The sequence below is a fragment of the Thunnus albacares genome, chromosome 13 (assembly GCF_914725855.1).
Source record: "Thunnus albacares chromosome 13, fThuAlb1.1, whole genome shotgun sequence".
In the NCBI taxonomy this organism is placed as follows: domain Eukaryota; kingdom Metazoa; phylum Chordata; class Actinopteri; order Scombriformes; family Scombridae; genus Thunnus; species Thunnus albacares.
In genome coordinates this window covers 32094379-32109778 of record NC_058118.1, presented here as the reverse complement: position 1 = coordinate 32109778, position 15400 = coordinate 32094379, and the positions used below count along the sequence as shown (strand labels likewise).

Genomic DNA, 15400 nt, shown 5'->3' with positions numbered 1-15400 from the left:
AGAAATCATCCGAAACAAAGAAAACTGTTTTCTCTGCACTTTATTGTTGTAACAAAGACTTTTTCTTTTAACCTTCAGTTGGTTTTTAAATAAATAAGATAAATCAAGGTAAAATAACTTCATTTATTATTTATTTTCATATTTCAAACCAGGCAGCAGGTGTTGCTTTGTGTGTCTGCAGCCTGTCAGGATGTCTGATCACAGAGGAAGGCTGTGCAGCTCTGTCCTCAGTTCTCAGCTCCCAGTCCTCTAGTCCGAGAGGGCTGGACTTGAGTAACAACAACCTGCAAAGTTCAGGAGTGAAGCTGCTGTCTGTTGGACTGGAGAGTCCACACTGTACATTGGAAACTCTCAGGTCATGATTCATCAACCTGATCAACTGATCACCATTTAAAGTGTGATTTATATGAATTGATAAACACCTGGACATTTTCTCTAATCAAATTATTTTCAGACTAGTTGTGTGTTTAGACCCTGTGAATAACTTTCTACTAACATATTTTCATTAGTTTTGTTCTTTCTCCGCTGTTGGAACCTGAAATACCAGAGAGGAGTTTTAGATTCAAAAACTGAATGAAGAACTGTGTAACTGGCCCAAAGTAAAACACATACAGATAACTTATTGAGTGAACAGTGTTTTGGTAACAGTTGTAGTTTCTTTTAATTTCAGAGCAGTATCTGTGCTGGGATGATAGTGATTTTTAGTCACAATGGTGATATGATAGTGCACCCCAGCTGTTATGTGGTTAACCACCATTTAATTCATCTTTTGTTTCAAACAACCTTAAAACTCATGATTACTGAAACTGTGTGAAGTACAGTCTGTGACTGAGAGTGAAGGAGTCAGAAATGTTTGTTTGTTTTTACATTTATTTCCACAACATTCAGTCCTTATATGCCACATTAGTTGGGATTCCTGTTCTGTATTCAACTGTGAGCATCTGAGACAGAGTCATTTACCTCTGTGATGTGACGAGAAGGCCTGGCTTTTAGTCTCTGCTCTAATTCATCCCAAAGGTGTTCTATTGGGTTGAGGTCAGGACTCTGTGCAGGCCAGTCAAGTTTATCCACACCAAACTCTCTCATCCATGTCTTTATGGACCTTGCTTTGTGCACTGGTGCACAGTCATGTTGGAACAGGAAGGGGCCATCCCCAAACTGTTCCCACAAAGTTGGGAGCATGGAATTGTCCAAAATCTCTTGGTATGCTGAAGCATTCAGAGTTCCTTTCACTGACTCCGTCCTCACGTCTCTCTCTCATCCTCGCTGGGAGAAGAGACGCGAGTGAGAGAAACCAGGAGACACGTTAGCGTAATAAAAAGTATCCCAAAATGCATTTCACACCAACCGGCAGCGATGGCCGAGACTTTGAGTCAGGCTAAAAGCTGTTGTAACTTTAATTGTAGGATTATTAATATGTGACTTTATTAATTTTTAATGTTTTTTTTTAGGAGAGAAAGTAACATGTAGATTCCAACATGTGGCCAGTTTATCCCAGTAACTCCAGTCTGTAAACCTGCTGGGATGTGTTGGGAGATGTTTGGACCAGCCGCTCATCTCAGCTGCTAGCAGCCCGACTCCTGAGATGATCGGCCGGTCAACATGTGGTCATCCCGGGGAGAACATGATCCATGAACTGATCTGCAGCTCTTTGCTGATTCACCGCTGGCTCTAATGTCTCCGCAGCATTTAGATATATGATATAATTCCTTCTGGAAGATAAATGTTGGTCTCACAGATGAAATCTAACAATTGTAGCTGCAACATTAGTTTGTCTGAATGTAAAGTGAAGCTTCATTTTTTTACTGGACAGAACAGCAGCGCTGCCTCTGGAGCTCCACATGTACACATATCACCACATTTACACACATATACATGGATTCAAATGAACAGATTCATTTCATTTATTTTATTAAGCTACATAACAGTTTAGATTTTTATTATAGCTACATTACAGACTGAATAACATCATTTACTGCATCTCTCTGTCAGTGAGGTTTTTGTTTTGTGAGATAAAAAGTGTTAGTGGAGCTTTGAGTTGAGATTATTTTGTCACAGTACAGTCAGGTAGGTGTGTTGAAGCTGAGCTGCTGCTGTTCCAGCTGCAGAATGATCTACTGCGTCCTCTCGTCCTCACAAGTTTGTACTACTGAGTCCAACTTGCCAAGTCTGAACTAGCAAGTACACAAGTCCCAACTTGGTGTATTTGGTATTGAGAATATATCAAGTACGTCATATATAAGATATATGCACATATTTTTTCCAGCTGGCTGAGGAGACTATTATGCATGCAAGCATAGATTGTACTAAATATGATCAATAAAGACAATATATGAAGGAAGAACTCAGGAAGACTGGACTTCAGGAGCTCAGTGTAAAACTTAAATGAACCTGCCAAGTGGGTGCAGCAGTAGTTTTCTTTGAGTTTATTAGACAGACAGGATTAATGTGTAGGATTTAATCTCTGGTCCACACCCCGGAGCAGAAGGTGGCGGTAAGTAAAGTTTTCCTAGTGGGGACCCCCAGACCCCTCACTGATAAACTGGTCTGACTGGAGCTATATTTATATTTATACCCAGCCTGAATGATTTTCCCAGTCCAGCCCTGCTGTATAATGTAAGACTGAGACAGACAGGTGGACACTCTCAGGTGAGGACAGACAGGTGGACACTCTCAGGTGGGGACAGACAGGTGGACACTCTCAGGTACAGACAGACAGGTGGACACTCTCAGGTACAGACAGACAGGTGGACACTCTCAGGTGAGGACAGACAGGTGGACACTCTCAGGTACAGACAGACAGGTGGACACACTCAGGTGGGGACAGACAGGTGGACACTCTCAGGTGAGGACAGACAGGAGGACACTCTCAGGTGTGGACAGACAGGTGGACGCTGTCAGGTGAGGACAGACAGGTGGACGCTCTCAGGTACAGACAGACAGGTGGACACTCAGGTGAGGACAGACAGGTGGACACTCTCAGGTACAGACAGACAGGTGGACTCTCTCAGGTGAGGACAGACAGGTGGACGCTGTCAGGTGTGGACAGACAGGTGGACGCTCTCAGGTACAGACAGACAGGTGGACACTCAGGTGAGGACAGACAAGTGGACACTCTCAGGTGAGGACAGACAGGTGGACAGTAAATCAGCTCAAACTCTTGAGACTGCAGCTGATTGTCAGCTGTAACCATCATGCAGGAATATTCCACCTGTGTGAGAGGAAATAACTTGTCAGTCGTCCAAAGATTGTTGAGGAAAGACAAACAGAAACGGGCGGTTTATCATTTTCATGTTAGTGTGAATCAGTTTAAACAGTCCTGTCATCTGTTCACAATACAAACTGCTGAGTCTGACAAGAAAAAGTCTCATTGTTGACATGATTTGACTTTGAGACGCCTGTTTCTGATTGGCTGAATGTAGCTGCTGTTGATAGTCGTGGTACGACGTGATGTGATGGACGGTTGTGTTGCCTAGCAACAGCAAAGCAGCTCAGTGTGATGAGGATCAGAGCTGCTTTTTCTAGAGTGATGTCATGTCCATGTTTGCATGCTGAAAGAGAACGTGCTGCTCTGACCCCCCTCCTCCTTTCAGGCTGCAGCCTGCTGGAGTCCGATACTTGACACCAGGTCTGAGGAAGTGTAAGTGTGTTTTTCATTTCATTCATCAAAACAAAGCTCATTCACATCCTACTGAGGATGAAGATGATGTCATCATCAAACAGATGATAGATCAATAACTGCAGCTGTATTGTGTCTCGTTCTCTCCATCAGATTTCTGAAACCTTTCGTCTCACTGAGAGACGTCCTCGTCCAATCAGAGCAGCTGAATCAGTTTGTCAGTTATTTATTACAATCTATGGTGTGAGTGATGTCAGCAGTCATTAGAATGATTACTGCCCTCCATCAATACACCAGTCAATCAATAAACATGCTGTCAAGTGTCACATTGAGTTTGGACCTTTACTGTACTGTTCAACACATTTCTGGTGAATCCTTTCACAATAAAATGCAGCAACCAAAATAAAGTTCCTGATTTCCTTTCGTTCCAGATGTTCCAGATGTTCTAGTTATTCACAGCACAGATTTGAAGCTGCTTTAAAATTGCACTGCGCTGCCTAATCTGCATAAACAGCCTCAGCTGCGCCTCCTCCAGGCTGTGAGAACAAATGGACAATAAAGACTAAATCTATGTGATGAGGATTTATACAGTCTGTCAATGTTTGACTTTAGCTGTTCCAGGTTCTTTATTCCAAAGGTCAGCGCTGTGCTGGGATCATATTTCTTTACAGTCACTTCTGGTTAAAGATGAATTCAGAGTTGAGACTGTTTGTGAAGCAACTGACATTTGAAATCTTCCTGCTGTGAGTTACATGTTTGTTCTTCCTACGTTTGGTTTCCTGGTTGAAGCTGCTGATTAATTTCACCTTCACTCATCAGCTTGATGAAAATGATTTTCAGCATCTAAAGGTAACGTAAGCAACAGGTTTCATCATGTTTGTGTCAGCGGGGGTTAAAATGATGTGACACCAGTAGAGATGGTGCTAGTAGTGATTTATTATGTTGCTTTGTTGAATACTGGTGGAAGGTTTGAAACCTCGTTAATCCTCTTTGACTCTAATTAGCTTTGCTAACAAGATGCTGTTTAGACAACAGAAACATCAGAGGAAACTCTGGAAAAGCTTCATTAGTCAAAATTCAGCCTGTTGACACACTAAGTGACCAGAAAAATAGAAACACTGAATAATACAATGAAATACAACAGTGATGCAATAAGTGTTAAGTTTTGTTGAGGTTCATTGGTTCTGTGGTTGTTGTTTTGGACTTAATTACTTTGAAAGATGTTTCTGATATTTAGTCAACCTCATTTTCATATATAGAGGAGAGAAACTTATTACAACCACAAATATAACAGAGTCTGGTGACTGTAGTTTATTATTATTGATGACTGTGACAGTTTATTGATTATTGATCAAACACCAGCTGGTCCTGAGGAACCGTCTGCAGCCACTCGTCTGACCTGCAGGTGGCAGCAGAACTGCAGCTTCATCAGCCTGAAAACCTGCATTTAATCAGAAGATACATCACATTAAATACATTCACTTCTCTGTCAGATTATATTTAGTTATAACATGATTCATCACAGTTATTTAACACGTTTTTACAACAAGTTCAACTAATTATTATTATCAACTTATTTCCACAGTGATCCTGACTTTAAATAAATAATAATACACTTTTATTACACTTTTCCACAGTTACAAAGTGATTCACAAATATAAGTAAAACATTTGAAATGCATTAAAGAAGTCGTGATCACACACACATTCATACATTCTGTATATATGTAGATGGGAAGGTGAGGTAGAAAGAGCTTCAGCTAGAAGTAATCCAGGAGAAATGATCTGGAAGTTTAGTGATCTTCAGTCGGTGGAGACGGTTAGTCAGAGTTTATATCAGTATTTAACTCGGCTGCGTGAGAAAGAGTTAGCTAGAGGAAGTATAGCTGAAGACTAGATCACTAAAGAAAGAGCTCAGTAGCATCATGGAGGAATATATCTATAGAAATAATCTAAGCTGCAACATTAATGCAACTAGGATGCAGCTACTCACTAACTTTAAAGAAAAATGATCAAAAGATATTCTGTTAAAACCAAAATGACAGACTTGTATTGAAATGAATCACTCCTGTGGTAGTGAACCTTATATTGAACCACATGGTACCAACAGGTCCCCTCCTGTTCAAACATCCAGGTTATGTGAGCTGTGTGAACTGGGAGACGTTGACAATCAATCACATTTCTTTTGTATCGTCCCTGTTAAGAGAATTTATTGAGTGAAATGTATGATTGAAATTCAGGAATATTTCTGAGTCCTGATGAAGAAAAGATGGACGTTAGTTTCATTTTAGTGTCTTTAAGTTGGAAAGTTTAGTTTGTAAAGCTGTAAAAAAGCCAGGATGGTTTGTTAGTTTAATATCATCAATCAGATGAGATGCAGCGTCTGCTGGTTTTGTTGATAGTAAATTTGAAGCACAAGTGGGTTTGACATTTATAAATGCATGACACAATAATATCAGTAATAACAATTGTTTCTCCATGTGTGAATTCAAATAGGCACTTTAAACTTGAATGGAGCCAGGGAAGATAGTAAAAGAGCTGCGTTCTTTAAGCTGATGGAGCTGAAGAACATAGATGTGAAGTGAATCCAGTGAATCCAGTGAATCCAGTGAATCCAGTGAATCCAGTGAAAGGACTGAGCCTGAGCTCAGTAACACACTGCTACTGTCAGGTGACTCAGACATCCAGCAAAAAGAGAGCATGCTCTTCTCCATGTTCTTCCTCTTGTTTTCCATTTGCCACCTGATGCTGTGTTTGCTCCATCTGATGGACCAGAGATTATTTCAGTGGAGAAATCAGAGCGGTTCATTTCTTATTTACTGAATGTCTCTTAGTTATGAGAAGATTGTTTTATCCAAACAGTCCAAAGATTTAACTGTAAGATGAATCAAGCCATCTTCCTAAATGTCGTCGTGTACCAGTCATACACTCTCTTCACATAGAAAAATTATTTGTAGGTCAAAAATGTCACAAAATTGTGTGAAAGTGTTCCTTCTCTGAACTGACGCCATTAAAGTTCAGCACAAACATCATTCTGTCATCAGATAAATCCTCTAATCAACTCAGACATTCCACAGATGAAGCTGTTTTAGTGTAATACAATAAAACTAAATAAATGCTACATTTACAAGTATGTGTTTACTGAGTTTAAAGTGCAAAGTGTTGCTTTCACTTTCACTGACAAACAAAATGGAGACACTGACGTCTGTCAAATGGAGCCTGAAAGAATCAATAAGTTACTAACATGAAATATATTCAACCATACAGAAAATATAAACATCATAAAACAAATAACACTGAGAAGAAACAATGGGTTTCTAATTACTGATTGACAGAAACTGATTTAAAAATGTTGGAAAGATTAAATGATTCATCAAAGTTATTGAAGCACCTTCGTGACGCTTTATTCTGGATAAATGAAGGTGAATTTGTGAAATAAAAGAGAACTTTTTTCATTCCAAAGGGAACTTTTATTCCCAAAATGCTCAAGATACAAAAACATATATATATAGTATATACATATAGAAATATTCCACATATACATACATAAAAAAATAAAAAGTATTCATAAATAATAACATCAAACAATAAAGATGGAGTAAATGTATAAAACAATTAAATAAGAGAGAATAAAAGAACAAAACAGGGTGCAACACACATGAAAGTGAAGGATGACAGAATGAAAACTAAATTATTATTATTATGAGCAAATAATAATCATCTGTGTTACAAATATTACACAGTACAAGCACAAAAATACAGAGAAAAGAAAGAAAAGAACAGTATGAACTTAAGAATGAAACAGAAAGAAAAGAATATTTCAGAAACAGGAAATGAAGAGAAAGAAAATGTTCCAACAGTTTCTTCTTCTGGTAAAAAGGATCGACTCATTGTCTAACTGTGGTTACACATTTAGACAGTAAGTGAAAGAGTTGTGGAGTCTCTGTCTTTAGTTTTTATATGTCTCCTACTGGCCACATGTCAGAAACTCTCTTCTTGTCTTACTGTGTAAACTGGTTTAAGTCTCTGTCTGTCATCAGTCAGTTATTCAGTTATTCAGTCAACATTCAGGGTCCAGGTACAGTTGTGCACCACAGTGACTTGGTACTTTACAAGCTGTGAGGCTATGAATGAGGAAATAAACCCTGCAGTGACAGAGATCGATCAGTTAACAGTATTTAGCAAGAACCAGCCTGCTCTTATGATGATGAGATGCCACCGTCACTCCACTATCAGTCAAAATATAACAGACAGGAAGTGGCTCAGAGACAGATGGGATCACACATGAATAAAGGTTCTAAAAGGACATTTATAGAGAAAAACGCCTCTAAAGATGCTCTCTATGTGAATTTACCGTATAAAATAATGTAATAATGTTCGTCAGTAATGAATGCAGTGTGTGATGCAGGTAGTTTCCTGACATCCTCTCTGACTCTGCTTATTGGCTCCTGAGCCAGGAAGCCAAACCAATCACACGAGCTGGAGGCAGAGAGAGGGACGTCACATGATACAGACATACAAAGGCTGATTCAGCAGCTCTTCTGTGGCTCAACACTGAAATTGTTTCCATGACAGTGAGAATATGTGAGTTATTGAATGAGATGCAGTTTTAATTCGGTCCTTAAGTTAATGCTTAGTGAATACATGAAGAGCAGAAAAACACTCAACACATGAAATTTACTTCCTTTTTCCAAAGTTTAATTGCATTAGAAGAGTTCCTCACTAACCAACAGAGTCCAGCCTGTGGTGAGTAAAGGAGCCTGCCTGACGATAATCTGACCTCTCTGTTGTACATGATGTGTCAAGAACAATTTCATTTCTACAGTGATGTAGATGATACACATACCTGGATATGGACCTGTTAATATTATTTCTTATTATTTCTGGGCCTTTAAAGCCTTTCTCAGTGAGATTTAGGACGATATGCAATAAAGGACCCCAGCAAGACTTAAACCGGAGATGCTGTGCTTCATGGTCAGCGCCTTAAACCACTAGACCTCCACTACACCTCACATTTAAAACGTTCACATTCAAAATAAGCTCTGTCCCCCTAAAACCTGATGGTATAGTTGCAAAATATCAATTATTACCTGAAAGTATCCAAAAATTGTTTAAAATGAGAGAAAGTCGATGTGATCTGAGAGGAATTTACATGTTTAAGTAAAGATCAGTGAGGACTGATGTAATAAATCATTGTATTTCAGTCAAAGGTGTGAATTTATGAACAGTGTTTCTGACAGGAAGGGAGGTTAGAGATGGGTCGAGTCCAAGAGTTGAGTCCAGATTATGATACATAATTCATTGAACCTGGAGCTCTACAGCCTCTTCATCACTGCCCTCATGTTCTTCACTTAGTCTGGTATACCTGGTTCTACTGCGATTTGTATCCATTTCCTGGAGCTTCTGTTTGAACCATTCCAGGAATTCATCCCGTTTTATGGAAACTTTCACTGGAAGCGTCTGAACCTTGTAGAACCTGTCAGTGGTGTAGGGCCCTGTTGCATTAGCTGTGATCATCTCATCTATTTTACTCAGCAGGTCTTTTCTCATTGAAAACATTATACACATATTTTGGTGTATAATGTAATAATTCAAAAAATTCTGGCACATTCAGGCACAGTTATTTTCTGCTTCAAACACTGGAAAGGAAAATACGACATTTAAAACATGTGCTGCAAAAGGTGCTATAAAATCTACATATTATGCATATGCATTATATGCATAATATAATGTACCTGATGCCTTCAGTATTTGAAGAGCCAGCTTTTTCATCTCATGTGCCATTTCCTTTTTTTCAATCATTTTCTGAATATATTTTGTTGTATATTTTCAATGGTCCTTTATTGTGAAATTCACCAGTGAAATGCTCTGGAAGTTGTTGTGCAGCTAGCTGGGGTCCTGTAGGATGTAGAGAAGTGGAATCATTGATTGGAAACAGGAAGTTTCCTTTTTTTTGAAATTTTGAATATATTTTTGTGTATAATACAATCAAAATCTCTCTCTCTATGTCTCTCTCTCTCTCTCTATGTCTCTCTCTGTCTCTCTCTCTCTCTCTCTCTCTCTCTGTGTCTCTCTCTCTATGTGTCTCTCTATGTCTCTCTCTATGTCTCTCTCTCTCTCTCTCTCTCTCTCTGTTATTTCCTGTTGAAGTTTAGTTTCTCTTTCTGTTCTCGTCGTGTCGCAGCTTCTTTTCTTCTTCTAAAGGTATTTATTGTGACTTTATTGTGTTTATATTGTGACAGTTTTCACTGTTTGACTCTTGAATGACTCTTTGTTCATCTTGTTAGTTTAGTTCCAGTAGAAACAGCAGAAATCTGTAGTTCAGAACTCTACTAACAGTCAACACAAATCAACATGCTGGAAGTTTTCCTCCATTTTAGGTTCACTGTTCAAAGTAGTGATGGGCGGACCGATTCTTTTCACAGTATCGGTTCCTTCCAGTTGATACATGTAAATATATCGAACCTTTGGAGTTTTGATACTTTTTGCAAAATGTGCCGTCAGTTTCTCTGTGACACTCAGTTATAGTACAGACACATTCGACAACTGCAGTCAAGTCAGCCGCCACTCCGGAAATTACAGTCCAACTAGCCGCCACGTACTTTCCTACTGGTCCTTTATTGTTTAATTCCACAGTGAAATGTTCTGGAAGTTGTTGTGTTGTTGCTGTTTCAATCAAACTGTAATATTATCGGTCGACTGTACAGGAAATGACAGCGATGTTAAACCACATTTAGTCGACGGACCATCTTTGTCTTCCAAGCAGAAAAAACTCATTACCGTAATAACGGAAGTGTGCGCGCAGTAGGAAATTACGTGGCGGCTGACTTGACTGCAGTCATTCGACAGCCCGTGCTGCCTGCCCCACAAAATTTCTCTTCAGAGCATTACCAGTCATCATGTATAAGTTTACATTAATAAAGATAAAATATTAATTTCAATGCATTGATTCAGCATCCCACTTGTATGTAGGTAGGCTATATAAGCTCAATACGATGTGACAGAAATGTGATGTGTCACTGACCAACGATCAGTCGGTGTTTTTGAGGGGCGGGTAGCAGAGAGAGCAGCAGGTGGTTCAGTCTCGTTCAGTGAGTAGCTGCCAGGCTGTCTGGACTCGAGTCACTCACCGACGTCCCCGTTGGAGACGGTGATTCCCGCTCATTCATCGGTGCTCATTCATGTTTAGAGCGACTGCACCACCGTAGCAGGCAGGCAGTGTGAGCAGGACCCTACGATAACAGTGATGGGTGTGGGCGGTATGAGTGGGAAAAGTCCGGGATTCATGAGCACTCGCTACGTTTGACACTAAAAAGATTCGTTTGTTCATTTTTGCTCATCACTAGTTCAAAGTGTCCAATAACAGCTGACAGTACTGAGTCAGTGTTCACAGATCAATAACTTACATCATTTGTCCAACAACCTGCTCTGTCTGTATTAGTAACAGCTTCAAGTTCAAATAACTTGATTTATTTACAAGAAGAAGAAACACAGAGAACATGTGGGTCACATGCTGAGTAAAAATAGAGTTACAGTCCATAAAAAGTACAAACATAGAAGTAAAAACAGGTAAAAATATCTTAATCTACAACATACAGAGTGTGTGTGGCAGTGGTGGAGGAAGGGGTTAAATCTGGCCGGAGCTTTCAGACTCTGTGTGACGCTGATAGATGTGTAATGTAGCTCCTTTCCTCTGACTTTAATGAACAGCTGTGGCTGTCACACAGCAGCAGCATCCATACCTGTGTCTCCAGACTGGGAGACAGTGGTAACTTCATCAACTATTTAAATCTTCTGATGAGGCGTTGAGATCTCACGATAGAATTATTAACTTAAAGGCTTTTCTGTACAGAAAACAGGTGACCTGTTACACACAGATTCAGAGTTTATACAGTGAAATCATTGGGAGCAAAGCGGCCGTGCTCAGGATGAGTCCAGATGTGACACCAGTAGAGATTTATGTTGCTTTGTTGAATACTGGTGGAAGTGTTTCCCCTGGGTTGACTGGTTTGGTCTGGCGAGGTGAAGAACATTTCTCTGTTCTCTGTTTCTGTGTTCAGTGTCTTCAGGTTAGGCTAACCCATTGTTGCTAACTGTGGAGCTAACCCCCTTCACGTTTCCAGCAGTTGGGGAAATAACAGACGTGACTTTTCTTGGTCTTGACAAGCTGCAGCATTTATTAACTGACACACTGTAGTCTGTTCTGTACATTTACTGACACACTGACAACTTCCTGCTCGCTCTGATGAAGCTTCACTCAGTCGCTGCACAAACATTACGCACTGCCCTGTTGCCCTGCGTGTATTTCACAGCATCAGAGACAATAATGCAGGTCTTAATGAACGTTACCCCTGTGCCACACATTGTTCCACGTCTGCACTATTTTAACACTAATTCCAACAGTCAACCTTTCACTGTCTGTTGTTACTCTGAAAAATTACCTGCATATAACATGTAATATGTGCATCAATAATAATAAATGAGACTCAAATAAATACACAGCTGACACTGAGTGTTAAAGGCTCAATGTATGATGCTCCTGCTTTTCATAAATGAATGAAATAGATTATTAATAATATGCTGTTTAGTTGTGTTTAATGTTGAGCAGTAAAAGTAAACCATGTTTTAATAGATGTTCTGCAGTGAATTTATTGTTCATCAAACAGTAAAATGTGCTGCAGTTATATTAGGAACACTGTCACTAGCTAGCAAGTCAACAACAGCTCACCAACCTGACAGATACACATTTTATCAGCTTTCAACACGTCACTAACTGCACTTAAACACAGTCATGTGATTATGTTCTGACAGTTTGACATCAAATGAACTCAAACGGTTTCAAACAGTCTTGAGTTTGTTTGTGTAAAACATTTTATTCATTGTCAGAGAAGTTTAGTGTCAGTATGAAGGGTCGCCCCATTCAGTCACCTTTAAACTGGTGCATGTTTTAATAACCAGTATCATGCTGGTAGTGAGGGAGACTTTGTTTCACAGGTGGTATGGTTAGTGATGAACAGCTAATAAAAGTCATTAAATAATATTCTCTGGAATCTTTCTAAACTATATCACAGACAAACTGTTGAAAACATCTTTTCATTGATGATATTCAGTATTTTAACCAAGCTAAGAGCTGCAGCAATAGAAACTAAAGTTCATGTTGCTGCCAAACCTTCATTCAGTATCTTTATACTATATCAATATAAAATCAATGTCACATTATATAAACTACAAAGTGAATCACTGTCATCAAAACACAGTAAACTCTGTTTGTGGAATAATGACGGAGTTTAAACTACAATGTGATGCCTCATCACAGGAAGATCTTTGTTCTGCTGTACAGAACTGCATTTAGTGTTGAGTCAGACAGATTGTTCTCTCTTATTCTGTCTATTTTAATCTTTACTGTACATGATGATGATGATGATGATGAAGATGCTCCATTAATTCAACCATAAATCATGGAAACGTCTGTACTTTGATCCTTATAATCTAACACTGATTGACAGACAACATTCCCACAAGATCAAATAGAATATAACACAGCTGTAGCAACTATAACAGAACCATAAATAAAGATGAATGTAAATAAAAATATGATGCATTGATGCTCTGAAATACAAACATTCATGTGATCTTGTGGCTCCTTCTAATCTCCTCGGGGATAAAAGAGAGAGAACACGTTTAGTGTCTGACAAACTTCACAAGTTTTAACTGTTATTAATCAATAAAGTGTCATTCAGTACAATCTCTAATTAAAACAGCAAGAAGTACAAATGACTCCATAGAAAACCAGAGTCCTCAGACTGATGATGAAGGACTGATGAAGGAGAATCAGCAGCAGTTTCTCTCTCTGTGTTTCCTCTGCAGATGAAGCTACAAAGACTCTGTGACTGGTTGTGGATCTGAATTCACCTGGTGAGTATTTTTATTTCTTCTGCCACACAGCTGACTCCACCAGCAGCTCATCTCCATTAAATGTGCTCTATAGTGGTAAATGAAAAGCCAACAGAGAACTGGAACCTTCTGAAAGTGAAACATTAAACATTAAACCTCAGTGGAAATGAAGAATAATGTCTTACTTTGATGCCATCTGGTGGTTGAATCAAGAATGACGCCGTTGTAACTGCAGTGCTGGTGTGATGTGCAGCTTGTTGTAATGAATGAGCTTGTTGTTGTGTTTGTGTGAAGGTGTTTCTCTGCTATGGATCAGTGTGAGGACAAAGAGGAGGGAGTCCCTCCCTCTAAAAGCTCTCTGTGTGGGGAACATGACAGCCAGACCAAAGCTCAGAGGTGAGATGAGGATCTCTAACTGTCCATCACTGTTCTCCACTCACATCACTCCACCATCATTATTCACACTCAAAGCTCTGTGTGTGTTGTGTTGAAGAACAAAGAAGCAGCACAGACTAGACTCTGCTGGACCTGGACCTGGACCTGGACCTGGACCTGGACCCAGCTGTGTGTCCATGAAGAGTGACCGGTCCATGGAGGAACCTTTACATTTTAAACCTGGACAACCTGCTGATGGAAGGTCAGAATGTAAAGCTGCAAAGACTGAACAGACTTTTCATTTCTATCCAACATGCACATTTATCAGAGCTGTTGTTGTTTCAGGATCCAGCAGCAGAGACCAGACTCTCCTGGACCTGAACCCAGCTGTCTGTCCTTTAAGAGCGACCAGTCGAAGGAACGTTTCATTGATTTTAAAGGAGGACGTCCATCTGCTGATCAGATGTAAGCTGTAACTGACAGTAAACGTCGGGTTATGCTAGAAAAGAACTGGTTTGTACGACGTGTTGTCCGACCACGTCAGTGAAAAGCCGGCCGTCATAGAGAGGGAGGAGACGTGATAATCATTTAAATATGGAGATAAGAGATCACATGTTCAGACAGTCTCTCCTGGAAGACATTCATGGTGTTGCACTCACTTGTTCATATGAAAAGTGACATGATATGATTTATTTATACATTACAGACATAAAAAACATGTTAAAGTGAAAACACTTATTTCCAACATGGACCCAAGATGTTAAAAGACAAAACACAAGACATACAACATAAAACTGAATCACCACAAATTAAATAAAATAATAAACACCCACATCAAAACACAAAGTACAACAAAGACAATTTGATGGCTGAAGTAAAAATGGAATTGCAGATTTCATTATAAACCTGTGAACATGTTCCATAAATAAGTCCTGACCTGACTTCTATAAGCTCCTCTCATTTTTAACAGCTGGATGTGTAACAGGAGGCTGTTCCACAACACGGCAGCAGCTTAAAAAAAGGAACTTCTGGCTACATTATTCACTGGAGGGACTTTATATGAACACACACTGGCCCTGGTGTTATAGCCATGCTGAGTATGTTCCATTGTTATCTGTGAATTATTGAGGAGCAAACCCATTGATAATGTTGAACATATGATGCAGCTTCTGTTGTTCTACTCTGAGCTGTACTGGCAGCAGTCCTACACTTCTGAATTCATCACCAACATGAGTTAAAGAGGATACATTTAATAAATACTGAATAATATTATTTTACATCACCTGCAGTTTGTTCCTAAATTTAGATGTCAAACCACTGAACCAATCAGAACAGGCAGAATCAAACTGATGCTGTACCAATGAGGACATGAGAAGTTTCTCAACAGAAAAGTCAAAAAGAGTCTTAGTCTGTGAAACAGGAACTGAAGTTTGCTGCCACTCTTAGATAATATTTTATCAACAACAGATTCACAGGACAGTGACTGGTCCAATATTATTCCTAAATATGAGAC

The 15400-nt window shown here is 39.4% G+C and overlaps 2 protein-coding genes across 2 annotated transcripts in view; both read left to right on the top strand.

Moving 5' to 3' along the window:
- Positions 1–15400, top strand: part of LOC122995113 (NLR family CARD domain-containing protein 3-like) — a 381835-nt gene that overhangs the window by 254860 nt on the left and 111575 nt on the right. The window lies entirely within an intron of this gene.
- The window catches only part of LOC122995077, a 32503-nt gene continuing 30634 nt past the window's right edge, over positions 13532–15400 (top strand). The window contains exons 1-3 of the mRNA XM_044370057.1: positions 13532–13910; positions 14053–14149; positions 14233–14352. Coding sequence (XP_044225992.1) covers positions 13820–13910; positions 14053–14149; positions 14233–14352 — 308 coding nt within the window. The 5' untranslated portion in view covers positions 13532–13819. The remainder of the gene's footprint in view (positions 13911–14052; positions 14150–14232; positions 14353–15400) is intronic.